This window comes from Aquarana catesbeiana, linkage group LG03 (genome assembly GCF_042186555.1).
Source record: "Aquarana catesbeiana isolate 2022-GZ linkage group LG03, ASM4218655v1, whole genome shotgun sequence".
NCBI lineage: Eukaryota > Metazoa > Chordata > Amphibia > Anura > Ranidae > Aquarana > Aquarana catesbeiana.
Genome location: NC_133326.1, coordinates 279,486,391 through 279,503,089, shown reverse-complemented (window position 1 = coordinate 279,503,089; position 16,699 = coordinate 279,486,391). Strand labels below are relative to the sequence as shown.

The 16,699-nt window shown below is 41.7% G+C and overlaps 1 protein-coding gene across 1 annotated transcript in view; it reads left to right on the top strand.

The window, feature by feature from the left end:
- AMDHD1 (amidohydrolase domain containing 1) overlaps positions 1–8,570 on the top strand; it is a 46,197-nt gene extending 37,627 nt beyond the window's left edge. The window contains exons 8-9 of the mRNA XM_073620151.1: positions 3,574–3,734; positions 7,637–8,570. Coding sequence (XP_073476252.1) covers positions 3,574–3,734; positions 7,637–7,742 — 267 coding nt within the window. The 3' untranslated portion in view covers positions 7,743–8,570. The remainder of the gene's footprint in view (positions 1–3,573; positions 3,735–7,636) is intronic.
- The last annotated feature ends 8,129 nt before the right edge of the window (positions 8,571–16,699 follow it).

Genomic DNA, 16,699 nt, shown 5'->3' with positions numbered 1-16,699 from the left:
TTCAAGTGCCAGCCAGTGCCGTGTCTTGGCCTAGGCAGACAAGCTGCTGTAGCGTGGCACTTGCTACTATTATGGGCAGTACTTGGACGGGGGGGGGGGGGGACAACTTGCACCCCCATAAAACGGAAGGTGCCATTGATGAGGCTGCACTGACGGTTCTTGATGAGTGATTGATGTAAGTATTGAGAGAATGGTGTGTGATTGTGTGTGCTAATGTACAGAGATTAAGAGGTGGAGCTCTGAGTAAAAGGTGGAGCATAAAGAGGCAGGGGTGTGGTTTGCAGATAAAGCAGGTCTTAAACAGGCAGGGGTGTGGCCTTGACAGGAAGGTGTGGGCCATATTTAAATTAGGGGGTGCATGAGTTTAGTCAGGCCTAGGGCAGCACAAAACCTAAATACACCACTGGTGTCCATCAAACATGTATATTAAAGATCACAATTAGCATGGAGGCACAAATCCCAGTTGTTAGGAGTAATGTCCATAGTGTAATATAAACTTATTAGCAAAGGCACTGTGACATACATAACAGAAAAAAACACATGTGAATTCTTAGGTCAAGCAGATAATCTTCATGTATTCGGAGTCCATACGAAAATGAAGGGGTAAATGCGCTTACCAGAGGGGATGGACACTCTCACCGTACGGTGGGGTGTCATGCAGGCTTATGGATCTATCGATCCTAGGAATGCTTGCTGGAAGGTGCTGGTGGTGGACACCAGTAACCACATCCGAGGCAGCCTTGGAAACGGGATGGTTTTTGAATCCTCGGATGGATGGATTCCCCTCTTATAGCACACAGGTGACTGGAAAGTGCAGCTCTCACCACATCAGATGGGATCCATGTAAGGGAAAAAAAAATCTCCACATGGTGCATGAACCAGCAAAAAAGGTTTATTGGAAACCATCAAAGACAAAACGGAATGCTTCACAAACATCAGGTAAAAATGGGTAAAAATAGTGATCACAAATCAGATAAAAAGTTTGCGTGGTAACAGGGTAACAGCTTCAGCAACCCAGGGATGTGGTTACTGGTGTCCACCACCAGCACCTTCCAGCAAGCATTCCTGCATGACACCCCGCCGTACGGTGAGAATGTCCATCCCCTCTGCAGGCATCATCCCAGTACAATGTGTTTTGTTTTCTCGGCAGTCAGCTCTCTTGTAATAACAATCGGAGTGGCTAACGAACCGCATGATTACTATCACAAGCAGAGGGAGGGGGTGTGTTATAGCTGCCTTCCATGGTTTGTTTAGACTTCTCCCCTCTAAATGGGAGATCCGATACATTTTTAAATGCATTAATAATTTAAAAAAGAAAATGTAAAGTGCCCTCGTCACACCATGCGTCAGTTCCGCACTCAAACAGCATTCTTCCCACATGTGTGAAGTATTGCCATGAACCTCAGGTCATGGGCAATCATTCCAACAAAAGACTTTTAAAGCATCACCTATAGACAGTAAAATTTTACATGCTTTGTAATTTACAGCGTGACATGTTTTGAATCTATTTACTCGGTGTACCATCTTTTATATTTTACAAAAAAGTGGGTTATGTTTTTTTTGGGGGGGGGGGGGGGTTATTTTTGTTATTGCATTTGAAAAACCACTGCGCAAAATACTGTGTGAAATAAAATACAGAAAAAATCTGTATTTTTTGCTAGAAAAAGTCCTGGAGCTGAAGTGGGTAAACTCTTCCAATAGTAAGGAAATAAATGGGTCTATTAGCTGGCATAGTATGTAACTGTAATAAGAAAATGGGTTCAGTCATACTTTCTGTTGGGTTGTTAATCCTTATTCAATATGGCGAACAGCAATGTGAAGTAAACCAGAAAAACTGGTGAAAATCAATCTTTTTACATTTTGGATATAGTGGGTAAAATACTTGTTCAGGACTTTTTGTTATCTTTGTCCTACAAGTGAGATTTCACTTACTGTAAACACAACAGGAAGTGGAAGGAAATCTCTCAAAAGTTAGTAATATCTCCTCTTAGACCATTGTCACCAGCACCACAAGATTTCCCCTTTACTTTTATTATGGTGACAGTAGTCACCAGAACGAGTATGGATGGTGATTTTCTTTTCCCAGCAGAAACACACAGCAATAAAAATCTGACATAAGTTCTAACGCTTCCCTGCTGTATCCAAATCGAATACACTATAAGCACTTGTGTAATTGAGTATTTACAGAAATGCCGTCTAAGGCTAAGTTCACACCTATGCGACTGCACTTGATGTGTTTTTCAGGCATGTTTTGCAGTGCGTCTTGTGTTTTTACACACTGTATATAGCTGGTTGCTAAGGAGGGGCCAAGAAGCCGGCCGCCACGTCCTTAACTGAGTCATCAGCGGTTCCCTGCTGACAGCTGAATGTAAAAAAGAAAATAAATTGCCGGCATGCAGCCCGGCAGGTCAGGAAAGGGACGAGCGAGCACCCCCCCCCCCCCCCCCCCATAAAGCAGAGTTCCAACCACATATATGATTTTTTTTTTTTTTTTTTTTTTTAAATCATTCTCTTTCTATCTTCTAATGTTAACCATCGTTATTCCACCGCCGTTCTCACGCATGGGGTGTACACTTCTGACGTTGCCATCACAACGGGCGTCGGAAGTGCCCGCCCCCGTTGTGATGGCAACGAAGCCCTCAGTGCTGCGCAGTGACTCCTGGGAAATGATGAGACCTCTCCCAGGAGCACTAGCGAGCACGGGTGCCGAGGGAAATTACATCAGGCGCCTTGTAGAGGAAGAGGCAGATTACGAGGGACCCCCTAGCAACAGACCTGAAAAGGTGAGTAAAAATGTTTTTTTTCCAAAGGTTGTTCCTTGTATTGAATGCAGCTTAATGTTTTTTTGTTTTCTGACTGGAACTCCGATTTAACTATACCAGGCCGCATGCCCTCAACATAGGGGGCATGCGCTCGCTCGCTTGTTCCCTCCCTTTCCTGACCTGCAGAGCTGCATGGTCAGATAAGGGTCTGGTATGGACTTGAAGGGGGGGTCATTTTTTTTATTTATTTATTATTATATTTATATATTTACAGTCAGCGGGGAGGCAGCGCCCCTCCCTGCTTAGCAACCAGCTAAGTGGTACTTAACCACTTCATCCCCGGAAGGTTTTACCCCCTTAATGACCAGGCCATTTTTTGCGAAACGGCACTGCGTCGCTTTAACTGACAAATGCGCAGGCCATGCAACGCTGTACCCAAACAAAATTGGCTTCCTTCCTTTTTTTTTTTTTCTCTCCCACAAATAGCACTTTCTTATGATGATATTTGATATTTTTCACATATGCGGTTTTTATTTTTTGCGCTATAAACAAAGAGCGTCAATTTTGAGAAAAAAAAATATAAATTTTTTTTTTCTTTTTGCTATAATGCATATCGAAAAAAAAACAAAAACAAATTTTATTCATCAGTTTAGGCCAATTATTAAATGTTCATCTACATATTTTTGGTTAAACTGCAAAACACACTAATAAATGCATAGGTGTGAACCTAGGGTAAGTCTCTTGTGGCTGATTTATATTGTTTGCTGTAGCAGTAGCAAATTTATAAGTGATGTTTTCTTGTTGCTTTCAGCCTATGGTGATGCACTTGGCTTGTGTCAATATGAGAATGTCTCTGAAAGAAGCCCTTGCTGCTTCTACAATTAATGCTGCATACTCCCTGGGAGAATCTCATACACATGGTTCTCTTGAAGTTGGAAAACAAGGCGATGTTGTTGTTATAAATGCCCCAAGGTATGTTTCAGCTGTCTACCATACTGATTATCTTTCACAGGAATAATTTGACTGTTTTAATGAACTCACTGCTATATTTTTGTTAGGAATTGTTCACATGGGGCATACTAAAGCGTACACCCATGGAAGGCCGTGTTTACCTGCACGGTGATGCTTAGGTGTTCCATGCATCCCCGGGCAGGCAGTAATTTTACTTAACTTGCCTAGATACCACTTTCATCCTGAAACTCTTTTAATGTAAAACCTTTCTTTCAGTGCATAATAATTGTTGTATTGGCCCCCTTAGGAGTTGCTTCTCTTGCTTTCCTTACTGGTGGCCTGCCCTGTAGCTGTATCCAAAATGCCCGCCTACTGGCGACAGAATTCAATATCTTTAATTTATTGGCTCAATTATCTTGGGTAGAGAGGGTTAGGGGTACAGGATACCCAAAGATGGCAGCTAAAATTCCTTTCCACACAGTGGACTTCTCTACTCAGACCCAGATGGACAACTTTCTTCCAATATCTTTTGACCCCTGCCACATGTCATTTGTAAGACTCTTTATGCCTCTAATACGGGCTAATGTAAAGTCGATGGGTGGTTACCTTTTCAGCTTTTTTGGTCATTGCCACAGGACAGCTTGGGACACTCTAGGTCGAGAAGGACAGATCGGAGAACAACCACTCTTCTTGGTTCCCTTCTCCAAGCAAGGGCCTGGAAGGCAAAGTCTAGGCTATTTTGGGGCTACACCTTCCCCAAGCAGTTTCCTGGTGGGGTAGGACTGGACCTTGCTGCACACATCTCATTACCAGAGGCTAGGAAACAAGGACCCTTCTAGAACGTCTCTCCAAATACTTATCCAATTCCCAGTGGCATAAACTTCCCAGTAATTGGCTAGGGCAGAATAAATATGCATTACTCTATACAGTGTATCTTCTTACTTTGTCCACTGAAGAACACCCAACAGTGGCAGGCAGAATCAAACCATGTTCTTGGGCTTAGGAGAAACTTGTCAAATACCAAAAAGCACAAACAAAACAAAGGACATGTCGGCGTAAGGCACGGTCCCTATATACTGTAATGTTTTAGAGTCAAATATGTTTTATTGTATATCAAGATAAAAGAACATAGCAGAAGGTCCATATATTCATCTCAATAAGTAAGTTGTACAGTACAAACCATGTATCAAAAATAGGTTGTAACATAAACCAAAATAATGTACCATGATAAGAATGTACCTCACATAATTTAAGCACAGGAACCCATAACTAAGGGTAATGTGTGCTAAATCCTGCGATCGGCACATTCGGATATGGTAAGGGGGAAATGGAATAAGAAAGAGAAGGAGAAGAGGGAGAAAAGGGTGGAATCCAGGGGAAAAAAATAGGAGAGGGTTTGAGCTAACCTTTGAGGACAAACCTGTGACATTCAGAGAACGTTCTAATATTAATACTGTAATGTTTTAAACACTGTTTCTCCATAAAGTTTTACAAATAAATATATACATACAGTACATTGTGCAGGCTGTGCTGTCTAAGACCCTTGCTCATGAAGCCTTCTAGATTCAGTGTGACCTCCCTGCCCGTTTATCATATGCAAGGGTTTCTAGTGATGCTGCATAGTGGAACCTTACTATTCCGCTCCCAAATTAAATCTATCAGACACGTTGGACTGACTGGAAACCGTATAGCCTCAGGCTGAGATTTATCATTGAAATACAGAGCCTGTCTCTAAGACAAATTCCAAATATTTAATGGGAAGTTAAAAAACAAAAAAAAAAAAAGTACGGGGTAAAGATTACAAGGATGTCTTAACCTATACACTATAGCAGGTATATGCAATTAGCGGACCTCCAGCTGTTGCAAAACTACAAGTCCCATCATGCCTCTGGGTGTTATGCTTGTGGCTGTCAGTCTTGCTATGCCTCATGGGACTTGTAGTTCTGCAACAGCTGGAGGTCTGCTAATTGCATATCCCTGCACTATAGTTTTCCCTTAAAACTAAACACCAGGCTTAACAAATATTGGTGAAGTACAAAAAGCATGTTTAATATTACTTTAATCCTGGTGTCCTTTTCTGTGTTGTGTTTTTTTTTTTTTTTTGTTTTTTTTGTTTTTTTTGTTTTTACCAGATCTGTGCATTAATCCAACTCCTGCACTTTGAGTCTATGCAGGAACTTCCTTTGATGAAGACCAGCCACTGCTACACACTCTGTGTATAGTGACTGGTCTGGTCTTGTATCCGCTCTTTGTAGTTCTTTGTGGGCAGCTTGTAATGAGTGGACCTACCAAATCTCTCTCACAGCTCAGGTTCCTACACAGACTGTGCAACATAGTGAGGATGTCACTACTACTCTTGCATGATAATATTGGGCTTTAATAACAAAATAAATATTACAGCGCTGATTTAATAATATAAAATATTCATCAGTGTCAACATTTGTGTACAAGAAATAGGTGGTTTGAGGGGAAACCCCACGCCAAAAAACAGGATGGGCCCCCCAAAATCCATACCAGGCCCTTATCTGAGCACGCAGCCCGGCAGGTCAGAAAAGGGGGGGGGGTTATCCTGCCCCCCCCCCCTCTGTGAATGAGTATGGGGTACATTGTACCCCATGCTCATGCACCCAAAAAAGTGTCCAAAAAAATTAAAACAGTACACAGATTTTTGACAGTCCTTTTTTATTAAAAATGAGGAATGTCGCCCCTGTCCTAGCTCCAGCGTGTCTTCTTCCTCTGATTCTTCTCCCTCTGTTTAATTTCTTCTCCCTCTGCTAGCTCTCACTCTTCCAGATTCTGATAAGCCACCCACCCCCCAGTTCCCTTAATGGGAACAAGGTGCTTTGGGGTTGGGGGGGTTCAGAGCCCCCCGTGCCCCCCCATGTCGAGGGCATGAGGCCTGGTATGGTCCAGGTGGGGGAGACCCCATACCGTGTGGTTTTTTTTTTTTTTTTTCTTGCCATGGGGGTTTCCTTTCAAAACCCATACCAAACTGGAGGGTTTGGTATGGTCATAGGGGGGCTCACACCAGTGTGTTTTAATTTTGGCGTGGGGTTCCCCCCTCAAGATTCATAACAGACTCAAAGGCCTGGTATGGTCGGATCAAAGTCAGATCCCGTTCGTTGAAGTAGCATGGGAGTCGGACATGAAGTCGTAGGGTAAAGTCTGACCGGAAGTCGTCCGACTTCCATGTCGGAGCAATTTGAATCTGGCCTTATATCATTTGTGGCTATTGAGGAATATATTTTATTTACAGTTTTTATGCCTGGATTTCAGCTTTTAAACAAGCGTGGAAGTTCACACACATAGTATAAAACTCCCTATAATGCACCATACATATTGTGTAACCAAAAGGTAAACATCTGAAGTATTTATTTTGAAAGTGTTTTATTGAAGCCAAACTTTGTTTTCCCATTTTTTTTTTTTTTTTTTTTTTTTAAAGATTTGGCAATCTTTTCCTGAAACAGAACTCCAGATAAAAAGAAAAATGAATATTAAAATAACAAAACCAACTTCTGCTGTAATATTCAGATTTAGTCCAGAGATGCAATACTTTTTTCTGCCACTAGATGTCCTCAGTGTGATGTCCAGCATCCACTTTATTTGAGCCCCTCCAACAGCTTCTAACTGGACAGTGAAAATAGAAGCAGCACAGCAATGAGCTCATCTCTCACTTACCTGTTACTCTGCTTCCTCCTCCTATTAACATGCTCCTTGCCAGCATATGAACTGATTGGCTCTTTGTGCTTAATCTTGCTCTCACACTCCAGCCAGGCTGTAAAGGGACTGCAAGTGGCTGATACTGCTTGCATTTAAAATGACATTTAATAATCTGTACAGAGCCGCAAAAATGAATGTCCTTTTATATCTCCATAGAGTTCACCTGAAATAATTTATAAAAGGTTTTCTTTTTTTCTTTTCAGGTGGGAACATCTGATTTATCAGTTTGGAGGCCATCAGGAGTTAATTGAATATGTGGCCATAAAAGGCAAAATTGTCTACAAAAATGAAAGCATTCTTGGCCTGTAAGGATTGAATCCAAAAAAAAATATTTGGGGGAACAAACTTATTCAGCAGAATAGCCCAAGTTGCTAGTGGACCTATATTTGTAAAGCTGACATTATTCTCTCTTAATCTCTTAATGCTCCTACGGTTCTCTCCATATAGAGAAATACAACAGCTAGTAAACTTTACCTGTTTTAGAAGGTCTACTCAGAGGTGTAACTAAACAGCAAATGCTCTCCATTGCAACTTCTTTTCACTAGGGATTTGCTGTAGTAGTCAGTAATAACACATACCTGACGTTCTAGTAAAGAAAATACACAAAGTTCCAAAAATGTTGCACAATGATTTATTTCTGAATTTTTATCTAGATTTCATGCACAAGTATGGTAAATCACTTATAGCATACTCTAAATGTCTGCACTGAATCTGCCTCACTCTGGATCCATCTGCTACCTATGTAGAAAAACACTTGCAGAGTATTAAAATGAAGAGCCACTCAATATTTCTGTGTTTTAAACACAACTTTTATTTGAAAATAGAAAGTATTTAGATTAGAAGTTTATTTTTCATTTGAGAATAATGGACTAAGCAGATGTTTTGATCACCAAGTTGATGACTGGTATAACCTTGACAACGAGATCATCTTTTGTCATTTAATTTATAAACTTTTTCTTCCAAAAATGTTTTATTAAAGAACAAGGAAAATGTTTAGTATACGATACATGCAGAAAGGCAATAAACCATAAAGTCCACAGAAATCTTTACGTAGACAGTCACATGGTAAATAACAATCCCCACCAGTTATAGGGAGACATTCCTAAATACTGTATTAAAAAAAAAAAAAAAAAAAAAGATGGGAATACCTAATAGGATCTTCAGGGAAGTGGTACCAGCTACCACAGTGCTGAACCCTCACAGTAGGGTCAGATTAAGTATAAGACTATCTGCCTACACTGCAAGTTAATTTAAAATGAAATAACTAAGTACAGAAAGAAATAAAAATTAGAAAACCAGAAGGATATATTCTGTAAAAGAGAAAACCAAAGAAAAAAAGCGGGCGGGGTGAGGGTAGGAATAGTAGGAAAGGGGGTGAGGAGAGGCCCCTTGATTGCTCTGGGTCAAATGCCCCACACTGTGGCCCAAAGGGAGAGTGCCAGAGAAGAAAGGGGAAGGAGGGATGAACAGTGTAAAGCAGAGCAAAACTTTGCCATGTGGACTCCCGTATCCTGGCCTCTCAGGGAAAGAGGAGGTTCATGAGGACATGGATCCAGAATCTGATCAAATCATTCTTCAGAGTGTGGAGTTGAGTCTCGGAAATCATTTGCGCACAACTGGCTTAACTACTTCAGCCCCGGAAGGATTTACCCCCTTCCTGACCAGAGCACTTTTTACAATTTGGCACTGCATCGCTTTAACTGCTAATTGCGCGGTCATGCAATGCTGTACCCAAACAAAATTTGCGTCCTTTTCTTCCCACAAATAGAGCTTTCTTTTGATGTTATTTGATCACCTCTGCGGTTTTTATTTTTTTTGCACTATAAACGGAAAAAGACCGAAAATTTTGAAAAAAAAATGATATTTTCTACTCCTTTGTTATAAAAAAAAAATCCAATAAACTCAATTTTAGTCGTACATTTAGGCCAAAATGTATTCGGCCACATGTCTTTGGTAAAAAAAAATGTCAATACGTGTATATTGGTTTGCGCAAAAGTTATAGCATCTACAAACTAGGGTACATTTTCTGTAATTTACATAGCTTTTAGTTTGACTGCCTATGTCATTTCTTGAGGTGCTAAAATGGCAGGGCAGTACAAACCCCCCCCCCCCCCCCCCCCATGACCCCATTTTGGAAAGTAGAAACCCCAAGGAAATTTCTAAGAGGCATGTTGAGCCCATTGAATATTATTTTTTTTTTTTTTTTGTACCAAGTGATTGAATAATGACAAAAAATACAAAAAGTTGTCACTAAATGATATATTGCTCACGCAGGCCATGGGCATATGTGGAATTGAACCCCAAAATACATTCAGCTGATTCTCCTGAGTACGGGGATACCACATGTGTGGGACTTTTTGGGAGCCTAGCCGCGTACGGGGCCCCGAAAACCAATCACCGCCTTCAGGATTTCTAAGGGCGTAATTTTTTGATTTCACTCCTCACTACCTATCATAGTTTTGAAGGCCATAAAATGCCCAGATGGCACAACCCCCCCCCCCCCCAAATGACCCCATTTTGGAAAGTAGACACCCCAAGCTATTTGCTGAGAGGCATGTTGAGTCCATGGAATATTTTATATTTTGACACAAGTTGCGGGAAAGTGACACACTTTTTTTTTTTGCACAAAGTTGTCACTAAATGATATATTGCTCACACAGGCCATGGGCATATGTGGAATTGCACCCCAAAATACATTTAGCAGCTTCTCCTGAGTATGGGGATACCACATGTGTGGGACTTTTTGGGAGCCTAACCGCGTACGGGGCCCCGAAAACCAATCACCGCCTTCAGGATTTCTAAGGGTGTAAATTTTTGATTTCACTCTTCACTGCCTATCAGTTTCAGAGGCCATGGAATGCCCAGGTGGCACAAAACCCCCCCAAATGACCCCATTTTGGAAAGTAGACACCCCTATGCTGAGAGGCTATTTGCTGAGGGGCATGGTGAGTATTTTGCAGCTCTCATTTGTTTTTGAAAATGAAGACAGACAAGAAAAAAAAAAATCTTTATTTTCAAAACTTTGTGACAAAAAGTGAGGTCTGCAAAATACTCACTATACCTCTCAGCAAATAGCTTTGGGTGTCTACGTTCCAAAATGGGGTCGTTTTGGGGGGGTTTTGTGCCACCTGGGCATTCCATGGCCTCCGAAACTGTGATAGGCAGTGAAGAGTGAATTCAAAAATTTACACCCTTAGAAAGCCTGAAGGCGGTGCTTGTTTTTCGGGGTCCCGTGCGCGGCTAGCCTCCCAAAAAGTCTCACACATGTGGTATCCCCATACTCAGGAGAAGCAACAGAATGTATTTTGGGGTGTAATTTCACATATTCCCATGGCATGTTTGAGCAATATATCATTTAGTGACAACTTTGTGCAAAAAAAAAAAAAAAAATGTGTCTCTTTCCCGCAACTTGTGTCACACTATAAAATATTCCATGGACTCGACATGCCTCTCGGCAAATAGCTTGGGGTGTCTACTTTCCAAAATGGGGTAATTTGGGGAGGTTTTGAACTGTCCTGGCATTTTATGCACAACATTTAGAAGCTTATGTCACACATCGCCCACTCTTCTAACCACTTGAAGACAAAGCCCTTTCTGACACTTTTTGTTTACATGAAAAAATTATTTTTTTTTTTTTTTTTGCAAGAAAATTACTTTGAGCCCCCAAACATTATATATATATTTTTAAAAGCAAATGCCCTACAGATTAAAATGGTGGGTGTTTCATTTTTTTTTCACACAGTATTTGCGCAGCGATTTTTTTTTTTTTTTGGAAAAAACACACTTTTTTTTTAAATTTTAGATTTACAGAGGAGGTCTACTGCTAAAATTACTACCCTCAATCTGACCTTCGCGATACTTCACATGCATGGTGCAATTGCTGTTTACATTTGACGCCAGACCGATGATTGCGTTCGCCTTAGCGTGAGATCAGGGGGGGGCAGGGGTGCACTTTTTTTTTTTCCTTTATTTTTTTGTTTATTTTTAAACTGTCCCTTTTCATATATTTTTTTTTTTTTTTTTAATTTAATCATTTTTATTGTTATCCCAGGGAATGTAAATATCCCCTATGATAGCAATAGGTAATGACAGGTACTATTTTTTTTTTTTTTTTTTTTAAATTGGGGTCTATTAGACCCTAGATCTCTCCCCTGCCCTCAAAGCATCTGACCACACCAAGATCGATGTGATAAAATGCTTTCCCAATGGCGCTGTTTACATCCGGCAAAATCTAAATCTTGAAATGCTCGTAGCTTCTGGTTTCTTAGGCCATAGAGATGTTTGGAGCCACTCTGGTCTCTGATCAGCTCTATGGTCAGCTTGCTGAATCACCGGCTGCATTCTCAGATTCCCTGTTGAGACAGGAGAGCCAGAGAAAAACACGGAAGACGGTGTGGGGGGGCATTCCCTCCCACTGCTTGTAAAAGCAGTCTAGAGGCTAATTAGCCGCTAGGATTGCTTTTACATCAAAGCCGACCGCTAGCTGAAAAGAATGATACTAAGATGATACCTAAACCTGCAGGCATCATTCTGGTATAACCACTCAGTCGTGAATTGCGTACCTGAAGACAAAAAAATGGTTAACAATAAAGCACGGTAAAGTATAAAAAATTGCATACCTGAAAAGCAAACATGATAAAACATAATAAAACATTGCAGAATAGAATACAGTAAAAAAGAGCAGAACAATAGAGAGAGAGAACAATGAAACGACAACTTTTTTTTTTTTTTTTTTTATATATTTTTTTGTTTTGTTTTTTACACTTTTTTTGTAACTAACTTTTATAACTGTAACCGGTTCCAGGTTCGGGTCTCTCAAAATGCAATGGCATCTTGGGAGACCCTGTGAAAGTGTGCCTAGTTTGTGCAATGCTGTACCCTACGCTAATACTCAACTAGTGTATGGTAGCGTTCAAAACATTCACCAATGCAAAGACCAGGATTATCAGGACAGGAGGGACAATAATAGCGGGTGTCACGCCTATATCCGCGCTTGCTGCAGACACAACATCTTTTTTGGGGGGGTTCGTTGGGTAGGGGTACTCGGGAGGACATAAAAATGCCTCTCATGCAGCCGACTGCATTTGGTTGGGACGTGAATGGGGGCAGTACGAGCGCTGCAGAAGCGGTGGGTTCCCAATTATTAGGATTGGCGAATGCAGCAGGAAGGGCACGACGGGCCTGTGTTTGTCTTCTTAGTGGCAGCGGGACACTACTTGTGCTTTCCACCTCACCAGCTTGAACTGCACTTATGGGACTCGCCACGTCACCAAGTCTTACTGCAGTGCTGGTTTGACTACGACCGGGGTGTACTAGGCCGCTGGTGCTTGCCAGTTCACCAAAATGCTACCAAAAAAACTGTTAGCGATCGCAGGGATCAGGCCTGACTCTGCGAACGCTGCAGTTATGCATTTAGTGTTTTGTAAGTGACAGTGATCGATCGATACTGCACTTGAGTGTGCGGGCGGAGGGGCAAAACGCAGGTGCTAGCAGGTATCTGGACTGATCCCGCTAACACTGCGTTTTTGGGAACCCTAAACTGCTGGGGACACTAGTATAGATCTGATCAGATATTGATCTGTTCAGATACTATACCACTAAGGGAGGCGTATGCTGCGAGCGTGGGTGTTAGCGGTACTGGCGCTAATCTGACGCTGCCTGGGGCGACGCATATCACCGCCGGGTGATCAGGGGGCTAAACCTTTATTCGGTAATAAACAGCGGGTGCCCTGACACTATAAAAAATAAACGAACTAACCAGCGTCACCCATAACAGTTATACGGTGCTCAGTGGTGAAAGGGTTAACTAGGGGGCAATCAAGGGGTTAAAACCTTTATTAGACGCTATAAAACGCTGACGACAAACCTAAATATTTACCTCCCTAACTAGCGTCACCAGTGACACTAATACAGCGATCAGAAAAATTATCGCTTAGCAACACTGGTGACGGGGTGATCAAGGGGTTAAAACTTTATTAGGGGGGGTTAGAGGGGTACCCTAGACCTACAGGGGGCTAACACTAACTGCCCTACCACACTAACTGTCACAAACTGACACCATGCAGTAATCAGAAAAAAAAAACTGCTTGGTGTCAGTGTGACGGGGGGGGGGTGTAGTAAAGTGTGCCTGGCGTGTGTGTGTGTGTGTGTGTACTCACATTGCAGTCTTCTCTCCTCGGTGCCAGAACTGAAAATACCGCAGCAGCAGAGGAATGATTCTGATTGGCTGGGAGCGATCGTGAGGGGGGGGGGGGCACGAATGGATGGTCTCCCCCTCGCCTCTCATCGCTCCCAGACCAAAGCCAACCGCAGGAGGCAGATCACGTACAGGTACGTGATTCTGCCGAGGTACATCGGCGTGAGGCAAGTGGTTAAGAAGCCAGGTTAATCAGGTGCTAGAAGTGATTGGTGGTTTAAAAAAGTAATGCCAACAGGGCCAGGTGTTTTCGTAAATTTAGAGTGAGAGTCATGTGCAATATGGATCAGTTCTTCCATCTCTTCGCTTTTACATAGGCAGGTGAGCCAATAAGGTACAGTGCCGATTTTGCAGGTTTTCTGACTTACAAAGCATGTATGGGTCTGTAATTTTTATCATGGGTACTCTTCAACTATGAGAGATGGGATATAAAGCAAAAATCCAGAAAATCACATTGTATGATTTTTAGGTCATTTAATTTTTCATTTTATTGTATGACAACAGAAAAGCAGAACTTAATATTTGGTACAGAAACCTTTCTTTGCAATTACAGAGATCATACGTTTCCTGTAGTTCTTGACCAGGTTTGCACACACTGCAGCAGGGATTTTGGCCCATTCTTCCATACAGACCTTCTCCATATCTTTCAGGTTTCGGGGCTGTCGCTGGGCAATACAGACTCTTAGCTCCCTCCAAAGATTTTCTATTGGATTCAGGTCTGGAGACTGGCTAGGCCACTCCAGGACCTTGAGATGCTTCTTACTGAGCCACTCCTTAGTTGCCCTGGCTGTGTGTGTATCGGGTCATTGTCATGCTGGAATAAAAGAAAACAAATGCAGCCCAGCGCTCAGGGTGTATTGAAAGCAAGCTGCAACAGTCAAAAAAATTGAGTAATTTAATAAACCAGTAATAAATAATTATGAAGTGACAGTAATGAATACTAATTAAAAACCAAGTTAGAAAGCACTGTTACAGAAAAAACACAGTAACACAGTATTAAAAACCATAATCTCACAATGATAAAAAAGTTGAAAAGTATTACGCTAAGTATCAACATGTGAAGAGCACTTGAAATGGGATACAGTCAGCCTTAGAACAACAGGAGACCTTTACAGGAGTTCCATACCAAAAAAATGCCCCAGCAGAAGATAATGGGTGAAGTGGTGGGAGCGGAACACAGTGCTCACAGCAGGAGGCAGTGGGTGAGGTGGTGGGGGCAAAACAAGTTACTCACAGCAAGAGGAAAACACTCACAGCTGCCACGTTCGTTGGGAAGTCTGGCATCGTGCAGGACAGCTCGCCGGCTCCAACAGGCTGTGAGATGACCGCAGCGTGGATGGTGTCAAGGCTCCGCCGTAAGGAGAGCAGCCTAGCTGGAGCTCCGTGGCGGTGAAAGATGATGTCAGCACGGGGGAGCCGCTGGAATGTCAGCAGATGGAAAGCAGACCGCTGCCCTGCCGGATGGTGTCTCCACAGGGGTGAAAGTTCCTCAGTGAAAAATGGTGACACTGCACCAGGATCAGTACTTAATCTGAGAGGCTAGTCAAGGGGGAAAATGATGCTGCCGGCAGGCTGATGGAGCTCACATCTGCCTACACGGCCTGGGGTTCATCAGAAAAACGTGAAATAAATCAATAACAATAAAAAATAAAACAACCGGAGAAACTTGATCGGAAGTCGCCAGACCAGGAAGGTGAAGATGATGATGGTGAGGAAAAACCACTGCTGTTTGATGGGGCGGCTTCGCAGAAAAGATGGATGGATGGATGGATCAAGGCTCGCTGTGAAATGGCTCTAGCTGGGGCCACTGTCATGGGATTGCCTTGACGACGCTTTTCGTGCATGAGCGCTTTGTCATAGTCAGGGGTGTAGGCAACTCGCAAGGTTTAAATAGATAAATGTGAATTAAAGGAGGGGACATAATGGGAGGGGAAAAAAAAAAAAAGGTTAACCCATTATGGGGGACAGGGGGGAAAACAGGATCTCCAATGTTAACCCCCTGTTGTTCAAAACACCCAATAATGGAAAAACATACAATACTATACATATATATATATATATATATATATATATATATATATATATATATATATATATATATATATATATATATATATATATATATATATACACATATACACACAAATATAAATACAGGGTACAAATCCTAGAAACACATAATTTACACTCCAACACAAAATTTTCATTGGTTGTCACTCGGTACTTTTAACATAAAGTCTCTTGAAAATCTCTAAAAATCTCATACGAATATCTTAAAAATCTCTTAAAAATCTTATTTGAAAATTATTTTTGATTTCATATCATACCTTCATTATTATTCTAAAAAACATTCAGCCTCTCACCAATTTTACACAAAACTGCATGTTTCCAGTTCTTCATTCAACCCCTTAGGGGCAAGCGAGTCAAACATATAAATCCAAAAAAACTCACGCTTGCACAGCAAGGAGAATCTCTCATTGTTGGTTAGTGTACCCTTGGGGATCGTTTCAATCACAAAGACCTCTAGATGTCTAATGTCCTTGTTGTGGAAACGTAAAAAATGCCAGGGCACACTGTGTTCATCGCTCCCTTTCGAGATGAGCCTACGGTGGTCACCCACTCTAGCCCGTAATGCCCGAATGGTCCGACCAACGTAGACTAGCCCACAAGGGCAAAGCAAAACATATATAACGAAATCAGTGGAACAAGTGATGAATTGCCTAATCTCGTATTTTTTGCCTGTGCTGGTTGTGATAGTCTTGGTGCCATGGGCAATAAATTGGCACGTGAGGCACCCCTTCTTTTTACACTGAAATATGCCCTTTCTATCGTGAAAATAAGATCTGATATCAAAGGGGGATTTGGATGATTTGTTTATTATTTTACTAGGTGCTAACAAGTTTTTTATAGTGCGTGCTTTTCGGAACGTTACCTGTGGGACCTCAGGTAATACTGAAGCAAGACGTTGGTCCAAACGTAGAATACCAAAATGTTTTCTGACAATTTTAGAAATAGACTTATAGTTATCATTAAAAGTAGAAATAAATCTAACTGGTTCTTGATTCATCTT